This window comes from Callithrix jacchus, chromosome 14, assembly GCF_049354715.1.
Source record: "Callithrix jacchus isolate 240 chromosome 14, calJac240_pri, whole genome shotgun sequence".
NCBI classification, from domain to species: Eukaryota; Metazoa; Chordata; class Mammalia; order Primates; family Cebidae; genus Callithrix; species Callithrix jacchus.
Genome location: NC_133515.1, coordinates 36,765,259 through 36,784,721, shown reverse-complemented (window position 1 = coordinate 36,784,721; position 19,463 = coordinate 36,765,259). Strand labels below are relative to the sequence as shown.

At 35.5% G+C, this 19,463-nt stretch overlaps 1 protein-coding gene across 1 annotated transcript; it reads left to right on the top strand.

Moving 5' to 3' along the window:
* The first annotated feature begins 16,710 nt into the window (after window positions 1-16,710).
* On the top strand, window positions 16,711-17,315 carry LOC100412417 (ATP synthase F(0) complex subunit C2, mitochondrial). The gene has a single exon (XM_008980434.5). It carries the CDS (start codon window positions 16,732-16,734, stop codon window positions 17,155-17,157), a length of 426 nt encoding a protein of 141 aa, XP_008978682.1. The 5' UTR covers window positions 16,711-16,731; the 3' UTR covers window positions 17,158-17,315.
* Window positions 17,316-19,463: the final 2,148 nt, after the last annotated feature.

Here is a 19,463-nt window from a genome sequence, read left to right as displayed (position 1 = left end):
AAGGAACTGCCCAATAAATGCTTAAGGAATTAGGAAGACACAGACTTCCATTTCAGAAGGAATGATGCCAACAAAATATTTTCAGATATTGAAATTGGAAGCTTTGGGCTCAAAATATAAAGCTAAAGATTAAAATATCAAAAGTGTCTTTGTGCTTGTTTTATTTACTTTCACATGAGTTAAATAACTTTATGTTTAATTAAAACATCAGACAGAACATCTTTCGATTAATGCTAAAGCTGCAGCTAAGTGGAAGAGCACTGAAAGAGGGAATGATATTGCATGTATGCTAAGGCTTAAAAGAAGTGGTCCAAGATGTCTTGTAGAAGCCATTTACCTAATGCTTTACCATGAAGTACTTTGTAGGGGGGTTCCATAGTTCAAAGAAGCCCAAGTAACTATGACTTTTTATTTACACCTAGAACTCAAATAAAGTAGTCATAGCTCAAACATTTTTGTGTGTTTCTCTCATGTTACATCACCTTATTCTTATACCTTTTGAGACACCTTACAGCCATGTACTTGTGGCTTGTCTGGATGGTCTAGAGACATACCTATGGAGATCAAGTGATGCTATGAGGACCACCAATCATTCTGGGAACAATAGTCTGTCTAGGGACCTATGTCCACTAGCAGATCAGTACCTTTGACACTTTGTGGGTGAGGAAATCTCTTTTCTATGAGTTGACTTTGGTATGAGAAGGAACATATAGCAGACCAGCTTTGTACAGGCTTGGTTTAGGGATGGCAGCAGTAAAGACACAGTTTGCTTCAAATCCTGTGTGTCTAAACTGTTGATTATCTCTGGATAAAATACAATTCTGAGATCAAGGCTATTTGCATCTCCTTCCTCATAGCAAGAACTCTTTAGTGGCTACAAAATACCATACATTAAGTATTTGCTGAACTGAATTAAATTTGGGTCTGCTTTGGCAAGCTGAATGTAACTCTGATATGGTGTGAAAGAGGCTTTCTTACAGAAGAAAAGTTTTAACTTTTTCCTTTATTCATTTTTAAACATGTTTTTATTATAGATAATACCAACTGTAAACAAAAGTGGGTATTGTGGATTCAAATGGTGTTATGAATCTTATATATCATCTCCAAGAACCCATTTCCACTCCTGTTGGATCTACACTCATTGCAACTTCTCTCCTCTTACTAACAATTTTGAAGCAAATTTCAAATATTATTGTATTTCATTAGTAAAGATTTTAGCAGCCTATCTTAGCAATAAAACATTTTTAAAAACTCACAATACTATTGACTCACCTAAATAACTGAACATTAATTCTTTAAATGTCATAAAATATTAGTTAATATGGTTGGAAACAAAAGAAGTGTATTGTATTCTGAAGTAGAGTCCATGGACATTTAGAAACAAGGATTAGGCTGGGCATAGCAGATCCCATCTGTATTCCCAGCACTTTGGGAGGCCAAGACATGAGGATCACTTGGGCCCAGCAACACAGTGAGACATCATCTTTACAGAAAATAAGAAAATTAGCCAGGCATGGTGGTAATGCTCCTGTTGTCTCAGCTATTGGGGAAGCAGAGCTGGATCAATTGAGTTTGAAAGGTTGAGACTGCAGTGAGCCAAGGACATGCCATTGCACTCCAGCCTGGGTGACAGAGTGGACTCTGTCTCAAAAAAAAAAAAAAGAGGTGGGGGCGGGCCCGGTGGCTCACGCCTGTAATCCCAGCACTTTGGGAGGCCGAGGCGGGTGGATCACGAGGTCAAGAGATCGAGACCATACTGGTCAACATGATGAAACCCTGTCTCTACTAAAAATACAAAAAAAAAATTAGCTGGGCATGGTGGTGCGTGCCTGTATTCCCAGCTACGCAGGAGGCTGAGGCAGGAGAATTTCCTGAATCCAGGAGGCGGAGGTTGCAGTGAGCCGGATCATGCAATTGCACTCCAGCCTGGGTAACAAGAGTGAAACTCCGTCTCAAAAAAAGAAAGAAAGGAAAGAAAGAAGAAAGAAAGGAAGAAAGAAAGAAAGAAAGAAAGAAAGAAAGAAAGAAAGAAAGAAAAAAAAGAAACTAAAAGAATAAGAAAGAAAGGAAGATTTCCTCTTCCGTGACCTCTTAAACTTTATGTCTCTGTTTCAATAATAAATACTCATAATAAGAAAAACTTGACATTTTATTATATAGTTGTGACGTTTCCATTTCATGAGGCAATGCTTATTTATTTTCCAGCAGTGTGGAAACATTTTAAACCCAGTTAGTTCATGTAACCAGTGGTTGCCAATAACTATTGAATTGAATTAGATGAAGTTAGAGGGAGTCTCAAAAGTACTTGGGAAATAGGGAGTGCATGGAAGGAAGGCACATACAAATTTATTTGCTGCCAGTATGTCAGTTAACTGGGAGAATGTCTTAGAGAAAAATGCCAAAGAGAGGGAAAAAAAGCTAAGAATTTTGACTTGTTGCCAGAGGCCAAAGTGATAAAAATGAGCTTCTAAGTTACCAATTGGAAAAAGCATGTCCAAAGAGATCATCACTCTGGTAATATCACCAAGAATCTAGAAAGGTGCTTGTCACAAAATAGATATTTAATAATGTTATGAGTAGATTGATAAATTGAAAATATATTTAAAGGGGTAGAAATTTGAGAGAAATCACAAAGCATTGACATTAAAGTCATGAATGTTTTGAGAACCGTCTTAAAAAGAGTAAGAAGATTTTAAGTTAACTTTTTGACTATTTATGTTAAATGCATAAAAATATCCATGAATAGATTTGTGTAAGCAATGCCACAATCAGGATACAGAACAGGTACATCACCCTAGAAAAACCATTTCTCAAGGTATCCTTCTATATTCACATCCTCCTACCATTCCTAACTTTAAGAACAAATAATCTGTGTTCAATAACTATAATTTTATGCTTTTTAGAATCTTATTTAAGTGGAATCATCTAGTGTATAACTTTTCAAGACTGGCTTTTTAGATCAATACATTTGAGATCCATGTTGTGTGTCAATAGTTTGTTCTTTTTAATGGCTGAGTAATATTTCATTGTATGGATGTATCACAGTTTGTTTACCCGTGTATCCACTGATGGACATTTGGATTATGTGTGTTTTAAGCAATTGTGAATAGAGTTATTATTATGTCTTGAATACAAATCCTCTATCAGATGTGAAACTTGCAAATGTTTTTTGGCAATTATTGTGTTGTCTTTTCATTTTCTTAACTGTGTCTCTTGCAGAGCTAGAGCTTATATTTTGCCAATGTTCAATTAACTTGTTTTTATTCTATGCTCTTATGTGCTATATCTAATAATTTTTGCCTAAACTCAGGTAATGTGTTTTATTCTAAATGTTTTATTGTTGTTATTTTACATTTTGATCTAGGATTCATTTTTAATTAAGTGGTGTGCAAGGTATGAGACTGAGTTCAAAATTAAAAAAATTATTTTTGTCATATGAATGTTTAAGTGTTTTATTAATCTTTGTTGGGATTATTCTTTCTCTGTTGAATCATCACTTGCCTTTTAACTTGTACAAAATAAACTGATATTTTTATGTGCTTCTACTTCAGACTCTGTGTATTAGTCCATTTTCATACTGCAGTAAAGAACTGCCCAAGACTGGGTAATTTATGAAGGAAAGACATTTAGTTGATCCACAGTTCAGTGTGACTGGAAAGGCCTGAGGAAACTTACAATCATGGCAGAAGGTGAAGAAGAAACAAGGCATCTTCTTCACAAAGGCAACAGAAAGAAGTGCAGAGCGAATTGGGAAGAGCCCTTCATAAAACCATCAGATCACATGAGAATTCACTCACCATCACGAGAACGGAACTGGGGACACTGTCTTCATGATTCACTTACCTCCACTTGGTCTCTCCTGTGACACATGGTGACTATGAGGATTAGAATTCAAGATGAGATTTGGTAGGGGAACAAAGCCTTACCATATCACTCTATGCTATACCATTCATCTTTGCATCTACTTTTGTGGCACTTCCACATTTTGATTATAGCAACTCTTTTGTAAATCTTAAAATCAGAAAGTGTGTGGCTTCTCCAACCTTTATTTTCCTTTTTCAAAATGATTTTTCTCTTCTAGATTCTTTGCCTTTCTATGCAAATCATCAAATCAGCTTGTCAGTATCTACAAAACTTGTGCTGGGATTTTGATTGGGATTGCATGAGGCATATAGATAAATTTAAGGAAAATTTACATCTCTACTTATTGACTCTTATTTTAAGTAGGGTATGTCCCTTTTTTTTTAGGTATACCTGGATTTCTTTAGTATGCATTCTGTAGTCTTGAGCAGATAGAAACTACACATTTTATTCAATTTATACCTGCATATTTATTTTGGGGGAGGAGCTACTGTAATTAATTATTATTGCTTTGTTTTAAATTTCACTTTCTAACTGTTCAATGCTAGTATATACATTTTTAAAGTTCACCTTATAGTCTATGCCTTTACAAAATGTATTTATTAAGTATAGGTGATGTTTTATGTATTTCTTTGGATTGCCTATGTCCAAAATCTTGTCATCTGTGAATAGGTATGATTTTATCTCTTCTTTTCTAATCTGTATGCTTTTTTAATGGTTTTTGTTTTTATTGCCTTATTGCACTGGCTAAAACTTCCAATATTATATTCAATAGTGGTGGTGAGACATCCTTTCCTTATTCTCAATTTTAGGAGTAAAGCATTCACTTTTTCACTATTAAATGTAATATCAGCTGTAGATTTTTTGGAGACACTCCTTATCATATTGAGGAAGATAACTTTCTGTTTGTAATCTGCTCAGAGTTTTAATTGTGAATGGATGTTGAATTTTGTCAGCTGCTTTTTCTGAAATAATTGAGATAATCAAGTAGTTTTTCTTCTTTAAACTGGTAATATAATGGAATTACATTGATTGGTTTTTGTATATTCAGCCAGCCTTGCATTCTTCAGATAAACCTTTCTTGGTCATTGTCTATTATCCTCTCTCTATATTGCTAGACTTAATTTTTAAATATTTCCTCAAAGATTTTTGTGTCTATGTTCATGTGGAATAATGGGCTACAGTTTTGTGGTATGTAGAGAACATACATTTTTATTTATGGAAAAATTGTACTTACTGAGTAAATTTTTCTAAAAACATGGAATCATTGGCTAGAAGCACGGCTTGGGAAGTTAACATTCAGCTGTATAGATAGTGTGAGAGCACCAGAGGAATTTACCTAACTCTGGAGCTATGTGCTGACATTTCAAAGAAAAATTAGGCCTGGAGCCTTATAGATATCTTTATGTTGTAAGACACAGAGTCACCCAGGTTTATATGGCCCTTGCAGAGATGCATTCACATGTTGTATATACAATTGCTCATTCATTGTTATTGCTGATTAATACTTCCTTGTATAGATAAACCACAATTTGTTTATCCTTTCAGCAGGTGATGGACATAGAAGTTATTTCCTATCTGGGATTACTTTGAATAAGTCTTCCTTCTTCAAAGTTAACTATTCTGCTTTTTGTTGAAATGTGAGTCACCCCATTTTATCTTTAGGCATGACCATCCTATAGCATTTTTTAGGGAAATCATCATTTCATTCTAGAGTAGTCTCTCCCATCCTGATGATGTTCATTAAAATGTAAATATCTCTTCCTTCTAATTCAAGGTTAAATTCTATGTCACATTATGTTTCCCGGTGTTCTCTTTTTCTATTCTTGAAACAACAAAGGTCTCTTGATATTCTCTCATTCGTTTAAATTTCATGCCTCTTTGGGGGATCCTGGGGTAGAATGGATGCTCTCAGATCACTTTGCCTAGGTACTTTATACAGCTGTGTTTCCACTGTGAGGGGCCATGCTGGATGCTTTCTGGGCTGCAGTCCATAGGTGCAGGATCTCCACACTCTTTTTGGTTACATGTCTCTCCCCAGATATTTAACTGGGAGTGGGATAGGGTGGAAGAGTGTATACTTCCTGAAATTAATGTTTATGCTCAATTGTCCTTCACACACTAGTTTCTAGCCTTCAATAGAAGAAAAGCTCCAGAGGTCTATTTATCTAGAATGTGATTAAGTTACAGGAGAGAAACAAAGTTTTTCTGTATTGCATTTGGACTGAAATTATAATATTTGAAAGATAAGCATTTGCTTGATAGCTGCCCAATATGGAGCAGATTCACAGCTCATGTCAAATGAGGGCAGATCCCAGAATTAAATATATGAAAATATAGAATACTCCACACATCCTTCTGCCACAGTGATAAATAACTGGTGATAATATGGCCAAGATTTATTGAGTAAAAATTCAAAATGTTTGTATGCATGTACATTTTTTAATCCATACATTAATGCTATGTGACAGGTAATGTTTTCATTGCAGTTTTACAGATTAGGGAACAGAATTTGTTAATAGTGGGGACTGTGTTCAAACACTGACATCTGGTTCTAGAACTTGGGTTTTTAGCCATTTCCCATTAATCTGTACTTTCTCTATAGAGGAAGTCACACCTATGTACAGAAATCTCCTTCTTGTTTGGACTCCATACTATTAACATCGAGACATCCAGTGAATACATAAATTATGGGTGATGATTAGCTTCTCTTCTGTTCTTTTCAACCTCAGAAAGGATGTTTTTCCATTATAAAAATAGGATTCTTCTGTTTAATAATGCATGATTAGTATCAGCAATAGTTTAGAAAACAAAAAGGATGGGTTTTGGCATATTTGGGCATGTAAAGATGATGAGGAAAGAGATATCATCTTGTGACTAATAAAGTAAATGTCAGACTTGATCAGGTTAGATTTTCTGTGTCCAGGATTTATTATTTACTAACAAAACATCAACCAAGCACATAAAGAGACTATGCATGTGTTTTGCTTGTGAAAATGCAGAAATATCATGATACCTCATGAAGAGATAGAGAGAGAGTGTGTGTGTGTGTGTGTGTGTGTGTATGAGAGAGAGAGAGAGAGAGAGAGAGAAGGGGAGAGAGAGAGAGAGAGAGAGAGAGAGAGAGAGAGAGAGAGAGAGAGAGAGAGAGATAGGGAAAGAGAGAGATTAGAGTCAGGCAAAGTGATCTGAGAGCATCCATTCTACCCCAGGATCGCCCAAAGAGGCATGAAATTTAAACGAATGAGAGAATATCAAGAGACCTTTGTTGTTTCAAGAATAGAAAAAGAGAACACCAGGAAACATAATGTGACATAGAATTTAACCTTGGTTTTATTTGTATTCAGGGCTTATTTCAACGCATAAAAGAAAGGAGAAAATGGCAAATGGCAATCAGATGTACAAAGTTCTATACCAGTGTGTAAATAGAATGAGTGTGAGAGTTTATAAAAGAGGTGAAAAAACAGTTTTTAAACTTGCAGAGATGGCATTGATTGTACAATCAACCATAATGCCAGCTTTAAGTCAGTCACCTTGCCAATGATGTAAAAATATCACTTCTATTTCATTTGTGTCATAGTTTAAAGCATGTTTCATCAATGTAAAAATCCAACAAATCATATTACTTTTAACTAAAATATTCCACCAGTCATTCTCTAATAATTATTTTGTATTTCTATCATTTTGTCATTCTTCCTTTACATAGTTCAGTGGAATTACTATCTCCTAAGCTGGAGGGAGTTAGGTGCATGAGTGGAGGTAGGCTTTAGAGTCCACGTGGTCCAGGCTTAAACTCATCAGAATATTGTATTATCTCTGGTTGCACATTAGGCAAGGAGTCAGAGTCAAGAAGATTCGATGGGGCTAATGCTGGTAATTCTTGCCAAGACTATCTGAAATAACTCTTGAATTAGAGGAAATCTATTATATGAAGGTCATTTAGAAACAATGATAATTTTCTATTATACATCAATACATGTGGGCTGTTGTCAAAGCTGCAGTCTGAATTAAGAGCACTGCAGAAAATAAACTGAATAATTGAGATAGAGATGGTTGGGGTTAGCGATGCTTTCACTAAGATAGTCAGAGAAGGTGTCTCTAAAGAAGTGATATTTGACTTGCAATCACGTGGGGAATAGGCAGTCATGTAAAGGTCTGATGAAGTAATGTCCCATGCAGGAGTGATAACAAGGAAGGCCTTGAGAGAAAGAACACTTTCCATGCTGAGTGGCCAGCAAGTGTATCAGTTTTACTGGAATACTGAGATTGAGGGAATGAGGAAAGATGAGATCATCAGTGGGAGCTCTCCTAAAGGTGGGAGCTGGCCTGGAACTTACCACTAGGCTGTAGTGTCCTTCTGTTGATCATAAACAATTTCACGGAGAACCAACATCAAACACGGTAACTCTGTGACCATAAGTGAAGCCAGACAGAAACAAGATCATCCGTAATTATGCCTGATCACAGATCATAAAAAAGAATACTGTCCAGTTCACAAAACAATGGCCCACATCCCTATTTCCTGGCTAATATGCTGCTTTTCTGCTCATTATACTTTGCACTGTCTTGTTGCTTCTGCCTCCTTGGTAAGAATCATTTAGCTACCCTATTGTAGAACCAACCCGGACTTTCTTATAGCTTCTGACCTAGAACAATGCCATGCTTCCTTAAAAACTCTTCAAAATCCTGATGCAACACAATATCCTAATACCTTCTTATTGAGACGCTTCGTGACTTCTCCTGGTATATTTTCTGCTCTATATCAATGAATCCATAAAATTAACTTTGTTCAAATACAGGTAGTTTTTGGCTAGACAGCATCAACAAGATCCTGATTGAAATAGGAGAGAGATTTAAAAAGAAGTGAAAGGCAACTGCAATCTCCTGATAAAAATGATGAGTACGCTTTGCTGTTGTTTAGATAGTGAAAGGAAATTGATGATAGATAAACATAGGTAGATAATCTTAAAGAACATTGCTGCTTCCCTTTACAATATAGAAATATTATTTATGTCTATCTTGTATCATTATTACCTGCTGAACTGAAAAAAAACATACACACAAAACTTGGGTGCCTCTCTCCTCCAACTCCCAGAGATTCTGACACAGTTGTCTGAGGAGGGCCCTAGATATTCCAGTTTGCAAGAGCTGCCCAGATGAATTCAAATGCACAGCCAAAATTCAGATCCACCGCTCCAGAGGCAGATGATGATGTATTTAAAGCTTAATTAGTCCCATGAAAATTGTAATTTCCAAGCTTCCACAGTTTGGATAGCTAAGGGAGTAGTTGTCAAGAGGAACAACAGTTTTCTATTTCCTCTATCAGGGGAGTAGAAACTAGAGCTCTGTGTATAGTGAGTAGTATACTGCTGTCTCTCCTGTGAGCAGAATGGCCTTACAAACCACTGCTTAATTAGGAAAACGTTTTCTTTCATCTATGGGATGACTGTACTTTCTTTTGATAATTATTATTTGTCCCTAGGAACTTAATAGTTAGGAGCTGGATGCTTAGTAGACAAAACCCAGTTGATATATCTGATTCATACCTGTAGGAAGAACTCAAAAGTTTTCTCATCTACCCTTACCTGTGGATTATATGTTTCATGTACGTTCTTTCATTTCCCCTTACCTTAATGCAAGACATGCATTTCTCTAGCTTTGTGTGAGTTTGCTGTGAAGGCAAATTACTTATTTACGTATCGCAACTACAACCACCTCTGGGCTATATATTTAAAATAAGGTGATCAGCAAACTTTGCTATTACTGCCTTTTTCTTCCAGCAATAGGAAACGGTGTGTTCATTTTATTTCTCCACACCCATAGTAATTTTGAAACACGTTTAGACTTTGGCAATGAGAAAGATTGTTGGGAATGAACTTATCACACCTCTCTTTCAGTTGCAATTATTGACTTAATAGTAAATCTTCTAATTCATTGGCTATTAAATATTTTGCTAAGTCCTTCTTTCATCCTATGCTCTTTTTTTAGTGGTTGTTCTAAAAAAAAATTAAGAAATACATTTATATAAAATCTGCAACAATGATCTTCTTATGTATTCAAAATATGCTTTTCTGCTTTTGAAACTTTATCTCATGTTTATGGTGGCGTTTTTTGCCCATTTTTTAAAAATATAGTCACACCAAGTAATACATTCTTTTATTGTTTCTGTCCTTGGGTCATCGCTTTACTAAAGTTATACAAATGTTCACAAATGTTTTATTTTTGTAATTACATTGTTATCTTTAATCTTAGAAAATGTTACGCTAACTTAGAATTAAATTATGTAAATAATATAAAACTCAATTAGTCTGTTTATAATATTTATAGCATATAAAAAGAATAGATTGGAAATATATAATAGCATATTTTATTTCAAAAAGAAAAAGCATTGATAAATATCTCAAAATAGCAGAGTGGGCTTAGAATATAAATAAGCAATTAGAGGAAAAACAAATTCAATTATGCATTTAATAATTTATTTAGTAAATATGTATTAAGTGTTCACTACTTGCTTTGCACTGTTTTGGATTGTGAAATGCATAGCGGAATACACTCAGGTTCCCTGACCTGATGCAGTTTACTAAATCACTAACCTTAAGTGTAAATCTTTAGCCATACCTAAATTCCATTATATCAAAATCATATCAATTCTATGCCTCTTTTTTAAAAATGGAATTTGGGAACAAATAGGAACAGCTCATAAAGTCCAAAGGTGGTTGCCACTCAGTGGGAGCATATTTTGGTAAAGACTTCTTGGCCTGCAATTTGGTAATATTATTCAACATAGTTTAAAGCCATTTTTATTTTGGAAATGAATCCTAGAAAATAAAATAAATTATATAATAACTGTATAATACATTCATTAAATAACTTTTAGAAATATATTATTGTCTTTATTCATATAGATAGAAATAGCAGTTTAGTATACATATGACCTTAACACACATACACACAGAGTTTCAGAAACAGAAAATGGCTCTGGAAAACACATTGCTGTAGGATTGTGACAAAAACCTACCTGGCATTGCCTACCACTGGTGGAATTACGGATTTGTTTGTTCATTAACTATATAGTCTGTTGGTTTATTTTTTCTCAATAAATGCATAGTAAATAGCCAAAGTTGAAAAACTTATTTTCTTCGTTTTTAAATTTACTGTTTGTGTTTTGAAAAGCTAATTATATATATTTAGATAGGCAGGGTCACTACTTATTAACAATCTAGTATTATCTAGGCAGCAAATGTATTCTATATACATATCCTTGATTTTTTTTTTTTACACTTCATTTTTACGAAAGAGTGATGACAAGGCTGAAATTAGTGAGTCATTCAGTAGTATAATTTTGAATTATTAAACTAATGCATTAGTACTCTCAGTAATTCTAAGCAGAGGTCTTTCAATGTCAAGAAAATCATATTGGATTCCAGTGGCGTAATATGCAGAAATCTCTCAAATTATTTAATAATTTGTCTAACCTTGAATTCCAGAGTGATGCACGTAATTATTTAAGACTAGACTTTTGAAATCTGGATATTATCAAAATAAAAGGGTAGTATGTGTGCAGCAATAGACAAACACAAAAATGGACTGGCTTATTATTTAAAAAGCTAGAGATTAATTTGATTCTGTCATAATATTACCTTTTGAAGTTGTGAACTATGAGGTGATTTAAAATTATTGTTGTTATTTAATGTCTGATAGCTCAGTTTGCCTGTGCTGAATAAAAATTGAATGATATGTATATCAGAGAGAAAAAGAATTATCAAGGTTAATGAATTCCAGGCACAAATCATGGGATATGTTTGCTATACTCTGCTTTATTACTTTTGTTTTTTAATTTATATTTTCATAGAGATTGTTATCCCTTCTTCATGGTTCACCATTTCAGATATATTCATGTAATGAAATGGGTTGGAACGTTGTCCAATGGTGATCTTGTCTTTAAAGAATTTCAAGAAGGTTTGATGCTGTTTTGAATAAATGTTAATAGAAGTGCTGAAAATCTATCAATTCACTGATATGTACTCACTAAACTCTACTATACATCCACATTGATATATGGAAATCTACATTTTGGACTTTGTAGAAGACCAGGATTGTAGGTTTACCCAAAAGGCATTCCCACTTTTAATTTTTCTTGGCCATCTCACACAATATACAGTATGAAGAGTGAAACAGGGACTTTCTCGTTTTCTTTTCTTTTGTACCTAAGGGTGATAACATGATCCAGTTCCGGACCGTGATATTTTCTGTAAGTTTCTAAAAAATTATTTTTTTCTGGTTATATACAGTCCTCATCCATGTGTAAAAACAGCATGATGTGTGAGTTCGTGGAAAATATCTCGAAATATTATGTGAAGAGACACATATGAGGAATAAAATCTATAAGGCTAAGGATGTCAGAGAGGAAAAGTGGTGTAAACCTACACCCTTAGAGCTCTACTGTGCCACCAAACCATGTACAACGTTGTCTAACCCCAGACATTTTTATGTGATAAGAGAAACTGTTTAAGCCACAACTCATTTTTATTCTTTACCTGTAAACACTGTCCTAATTGATAACCTTCCTCAACATTCATGTATTCAATAAATATTTGAGCGTCTACAAGGTGCAAAGCAATTTGCTTGCCTCTATGTTTGTTATGATTATTAATAGAACTTATTTATAATTTTAGGCATATTTAGACAAATACATAGGAGTATTAAAGGTGCATAAAGCAAAAATTGATACCTGCAAACTGATGAGCACCCAGCTAGCGGGAGGGAGAAGGGAACATTCCAGGCAGAGGAGAGTACATGTTTAGAGTGAAGGTCCTAACAGAAAGGAACTCTGCAAATTTTTAGAAGTAGGAAAATAAAAAGCAGTGTTGCTATTGTAATCTAGTTTAAATGGCAACACCACATTTAATAAGCACTAGAAAACAATTCAAAATGAATAACATAGAGAACTAGAAGAGAACTTAGGTTCTAAGTGGTTTTTTAGATGGAAGTAAACTCATATTTACCTTCCACTTTTAATAAGAATCTCTCAAGATGAGAGTAGAGAAAGGAAAATGTATATTTATAAAAGCAGTGCTAATAGAAGAGGTAATATGAGTAGACAATATAATAATATAATATAGGTTAGATAGTCCTTTACATCTAATGTTGATTTATATTAAAATTGTTTTAAACATAAATTTCAAATTTGTTTAAAATGTTTTTAAAATATTTACTATCCTTATGAGTTTTATAATTTTCTCATGAAACTTCATTCCAACAGATTAGAGGCCTGAAAAGATGAGTTTAACCTGCCAGTTAATACTATCTTGAATGTAACACAAACACAAAAGAGTACGCTGATAAGTATATAACTCAAAATTATCACAAAGTAAATATATTTGGGTAGTCACCACCCAGGTAAAGTAATAGTAATAATAATTACAATAGCCTAGAAATACAGCTTGTGCTGCCTTCAGTAACAAACCCTAGCTCCTTCTCTCCAGACTTGCCCTGATTTGAACTTAAAGAAAATCACGGCCGGGCGTGGTGGCTCACGCCTGTAATCCCAGCACTTTGGGAGGCCAAGGCAGGTGGATCACGAGGTCAAGAGATTGAGACCACCCTGGTCAACATGGTGAAACCCCGTCTCTACTAAAAATACAAAAAAAAAAAAAAAAATTAGCTGGGCATGGTGGCACATGCCTATAATCCCAGCTACTCGGGAGGCTGAGGCAGGAGAATTGCCTGAACCCAGGAGGCGAAGGTTGCAGTGAGCTGAGATTGTGCCATTGCACTCCAGCCTGGGTAACAAGAGTGAAACTCCATCTCAAAAAAAAAAAAAAGAACATCACACAATATGTTTCTATGTATTAGGGTGTAATTTTTTCCTCATCATGTTGTTTTATGTAGTAAGAGTTTATTCATTTTTCTTGCTGTGTAATAGTCTAGAGATTAAATATATAGCAATTTATTTATCTATCCTACGGTTGACAGGCATTTCAATTTTTCCCAGTAATAGATTTCAACTGTCTTCAGTAATCAGCTATTGCAAACGATGCTACTATTCATATTACTGTAAATATGTTTTTCTGCGTGGCTGCATGCATATCTTTTGGGTCATTGTACTAGGATTTCTAGGTTATAGGGACTACTGAATACCTTCAACTTAGTATAAACTACCAAACAATTTTCTAAAACGCTTTTAAAATTTATCCTCCTACCAGGAGGATTTGAGATTGTTAGTTAGCCCATATCTTTGTTAATATTACTATTGTTCATCTTTTTTTCATTTTAGCTACCCAAAGCTGTGCTTAGTAGTATCTTAGTATAATTTTATTTTTCCTTTCTTTAAATACTATTTAAGTTGAACACCTTTTTTTTTTTTTTTTGACTTCTCTCTTTGGATATATTCTTGTGTGAGGCTCCTGTTCAAATATTTTACCCATCTTTCTATGGTATTGTCATTTTCTTACACATTTGTGGCTTATTTTTTATACTTTGAATAAGCCAATTGTTGATTATACATATTACAACTTTTTTTTTTTATCCTGTGGCACGTCTTTTCATTCTCTTTAATGGTGCTTTTGGAGAACACCATTTTCAGTTTCAGGGCAGTGTACTTTATAATCTTTCCTTTAAGGTTAGTGTGGTTATGTACAACCCTAAAAGGTGTTACTTAAATAAGGTTTTGCCTATGTCAAATATAGAAAGGTATCCTCCCATTTTATCTTCTATAAACTTTATTTTTACTCTTCATATTTAAATTTATATTCTATTTGGACTTCATCGTGGGATACAGTTAAGGTAGGGTCCAAATTTACTTTATTTTTCCATATGACCATCCCTATCACCGAGAACAATTTATTGAAAATTCAACCAAGTGTAAGTTGAAAAACAACTCAATGTATGTTGCTATTATTACTTCTCTGGGATAGCTTCATTCCTTTAATCATGACCACTTTCCTTACTCTGTTAAGTTGGCATTCACTAAGTTCCTGTAGCTGAATATCTGGATTCAAACAGAAGCGTGCCAACATTCCCACAGTTGGCCATTTCCTCTATAACCCCATTTACTGTCCGTTCAAATATTACTTCAGTCTTATCACTTCTTCTTCCTTTGCTGTACTTCATCTTTGTGGACCAATTCTTTCCTTCAGCTATCTGTTTTTGTAAAATGTCACATAACTTTATCACTGGAGGACAAGGAGGTGATGCAACTGCACACTGCTTTGTGTGCATAAACTGAAAACCAGATACATGCTGACCAGTCATCAACAGACCTTCAAAAAAGTGATGTGATGTATTTTTCACTGATTATGATGTGCGACTATTTAAGCAGTGATTCTTGGACTAAAGAGCTGTACTAGCAAAGTTTGCACTTTATGTAATTACTCACGGTTAATATGGTAACTGAAAATTGAAGGGTCATTTTGGGAGAATGCTGTTATTTAACGAAACTGTAAAAACTAAAATTTGTGCATATTAAAGCAATGCAAAATAAGGACTGCATCAATGTTTTACGGCCACATTGTTAGATAAATTCACATTTACTAAAAGTATAACTTCTTGGAAAATTGACCTTTTTATCATTAAACAAAGGTAAATGTAATCAATGCTTCATTTTGTAACGTCTACTTTAGATGAAACAAACTTTCTTGTTTTATTGTTTGTACTGTACATCTTTTTTACATTTTTTTATTTGCAACTTTTCTAAATTCTTATGCTTCAAGTATGTCTCTTATACATAGAGTGTAGTAGAAAATATCCTTTAATCTGGTATGAATATCATTCTCTCACTTATTTTATGTTTATGTTGCTTTATTTTACTTGTTTAAAATTTTTAACATTAAATATTCTGTTTTCCTTTTACTGATTAGTTATGTTGTTTTAGTGGATTTACCAGAGATTACATAATGGATCTGTGTCTTTTCAAAGTCCAATGTAAATTAGAATGTCATTTCACAAACAATTAAAGGGCCCTTAATTCCATTAACACCAATTACTCAGATTTTGACTTTTACTACTATTGTTTGCTGAGTGTTTTTATACCCTGTATGTTTAAACCCACAAGGTATTATTATAACTGTCTTGTATAGTGTGTATCCACTTATAATTACCCTATATATTCAGTCCTTTTATTACCCTTTCTTCTTTCTTTTCTTTCATCTTTTTAAAATTACAAAGGTTTCATGTGAGGTCATTTTCCTTTAGCCTGAAGTACTTTCTCTTTATGACCTTTAATACTGTCTTTTGATTTCTTTCAGCTTTGGCTTTGCTACAATGCCTTTATTTAATTTTTGTTTTAAATCTATTCATGATAGGATAGATTGCGATAATTGTCAGACATTTTAAAACTTAGTATAATTGCTAAAATAACATTCCACAGGGCTGGAATAATTGTTGAAGTTTTTCTCAGAATGTATGGCTAAAAACCATGATAGAGATCCAGCTATTTTGCTTCAAGGTTTTTACCCAAAAGAATTGAAGTTTGAAAATGAGTCTACATTTATCTAACTATGTTTGTGTAGCATTACTCACAATAGTCAAAAACGGAAGCAAATCAAGTGTCCATTGATGAATGAATGCATAAACAAAATGTAGTATCTATACACAATGCAATATTGTTCAGCCTTAGAAAGGAAGGACATTCTGACATATACTTAATGTGTATGCTCCCTGAAAGCATTATGGTAAGTGATGTAAGCTATCAAAAAAGAACAACTATTTTATGATTTCGCTTATATGAGATACTTGAGTAGTTAAAATCATAAAAACAGAAAGTAGAATGGTAGTTGCCAAGGCCTGATGGGATAGGGAAATAGGGTGTTACTGTTTAGTGGGTATAGAGTTTTAGTCTGGACAGATTAAACAGCCCCTCACCCTCTGAAAATGTTTGTCTGCTCCAAGTTCATCTCCACTTCCTCCTTGGTCAAGAGCACCTCACAGCTGCTGAGCCGTCCACTATCTACAGTTTTGCTGAAAAGACCAGAGACACTGACAGATGAGAGCCCCAGCAGATTGGCAGTCTCACGTCCCCTTACCTCATTTGTCTCTAGCCGCAGCTTCCAAACCAGCACCATTTCAAGGGACATCGACACAGCAGCCAAGTTCATTGGGGCTGGGGCTGCCACAGTTGGGGTGGCCGGCTCTGGGGCTGGGATTGGGACTGTGTTTGGGAGCCTCATCATTGGTTATGCCAGGAACCCTTCTCTGAAGCAACAGCTCTTCTCCTACGCCATTCTGGGCTTTGCCCTCTCGGAGGCCATGGGGCTCTTTTGCCTGATGGTGGCCTTTCTCATCCTCTTCGCCATGTGAAGGAGCCGTCTCCATATCCCATAGTTCCTTCTCCCATGTATGGTCAGCCCTGTGTGTTCCTTTTCCTATACCTCCCCAGGTACCCTGGGGAACGTGGTTGGCTCAGAGTTTGACAGAGAAAAGACAAATAAATACTGTATTAATAAGAAAAAAAAAAATGGGTGATGTTAATTATTGTTCATGACGTAAATGTACTTAATGCTTAAAAATTATTAAAGTGGTAAATTTTCTTATGTGTATTTTGCCACACTTAAAAAGAACCATGGTTAGCTGGCTGCAGTGGCTCATGCCTGTAATCCCAGCACTTCGAGAGGCCAAGGCAGATGGATTGCTTGAGCCCAGGACTCCAAGATCAGCCTGGGTAGCATGGCAAGACTCCACCTCTATAAAAATTACAAAACATAGCTGAGCATGGTGACACAACCTGTAGTCCTAGCTATGGGGGAGACTGAGGTGGGAGGATCGCTTGAGCTGCAAGGAGCTGTGATCACACCACTACACTCTACCCCAGAAGACAGAACAAGACTTGTTTTTAAAAAAAGGAGAAGAGAATAGTGATACATACTACTAGTAGGAAAAACGTTAAGACAGAAATACTCAAATAATATCACCATTTTCAAAAATAAATTTTAGAAGAAAATTACATGAATTGAAAAAATAATTGAAGAAATAAAAAATAAAATTTTCCAGAACCGAGGAAAGACTATGTGCTAATAATGATAAATTTAAAGAACCCTGTCTAGATATGTCATGAAAAATTTCCAAAGAAACAGGATCAGATTGACATTGGACAGGGATTCTGAAACCTAGAATTCAATGAAGCAAAGACTTCCAATTTTTGAGTGTCGCACCTGGAAAATATTTTGAGATGGAGTTTTGCTCTTGTTGCCCAGACTGGAGTGTAATGGCTTGATCTTGGCTCATTGCAGCCTCTGCCTCCTAGGTTCAAGTGATTCTCCTGCCTCAGTCTCCCTAGTAGCTGGGATTATTGGCACCTGCCCCCAAACCTGGCTAATATTTGTATTTTTAGTAGAGACAGGGTTTCACCATGTTGGCCAGGCTGTTCTCAAACTCTTGACCTTAGGCGATCCGCCAGCCTGGGACTTCCAAAGTGCTGGAATTACAGGCATGAGCCACTGCACCCAGCTTTTTTTTTTGAGACAGTCTTGCTCTGTCACCCAGACTAAAGTGCAGTAGCCTGATCTTGGCTCACTGCAACCTCAGCCTCCAGGGTTCAAACAATTCTTGCACCTCAGCCTCACGAGTAGTGGGGATTACCAGAGTGAGCCACCTTGCCCAGCTAATTTTTGTATTTTTAGTAGAGACAAGGTTTCACCATGTTGACCAGACTGGTTTTGAACTCCTGACTTCAAGTTATCCGCCTGCCGTGGCCTTCGAAAGTGTTGGGATTATGTGTGAGCTGTTGCACCAGGCCTGTAATCTTTTACCTACTGAAATTGTAAGGGCAAAAGTTAAATTTTTAGATAGAGGATTATAGAAATTTTACCCCCTAGCAGTCTTACTGGGATAAGTAAAGAAAACCAACAACGATATGATTTTTGGATCACAACAAAACTAAAACGCAATCTACCAAGGAAGAGGTCAGAAAAATAATGGCATTTACTCTAAGATAACAAAGGCATCTGGGCCAGGCTCATGCCTCTAATTCCAGCACTTTGGGAGGTCTAGATGGGCAAATCACTTGAGCTCATGAGTTCAAGACCAGCCTGGCCAATATGCTGAAACCCTGTATTTTTGTATTACTAAAAATACAAAAATTATCTGGGTGTGGTGGCATGCATTTGTAGTCCCAGCTACTCTGGAGTCTGAGGCAGGAGAATTGCTTGAACCCAGGAGGTGGAGGTTGCAGTGAGCCGAGATTGTGCCACTGAACTCCATCCTGGGCAACAAGGTGAGACTCTGTCTCAAATAAATAAATAAATAATAAATAAAAGATAACAAAGAAATCCAAGAGACACTCGGATTTCTTCATAACCATCAAGACTTATGAAGAGGTGTGGGGGTCTGGCACGTCTGCCGGGGGACTTCCGACCAGCGGAGAGCCTCAGCCCCACTCAAGTGTTCTTAACCTGGAAGAGGGAGTGCGCGGAAGAAAAGATAGATAGAGAGCGGGGTCTGGAGGACTGCCAGGCAATGCCGGAGCAAGAAGTGCCAAGACAGCTAGTTTATTTGTGCAAACTACAGGTTATATACCTTTCAGTGTTTGAGGAGTGACGTACATTCCATTGTATCTTGAAATAAAATCAAGAACAAAAATTACAAGAAAAGAGGTACAGAAAGTATGA

Bases quoted from the DNA above. Each gene is read 5' to 3' on its own strand.
- LOC100412417 (XM_008980434.5), top strand. From the start codon at position 16,732: ATGTTTGTCTGCTCCAAGTTCATCTCCACTTCCTCCTTGGTCAAGAGC.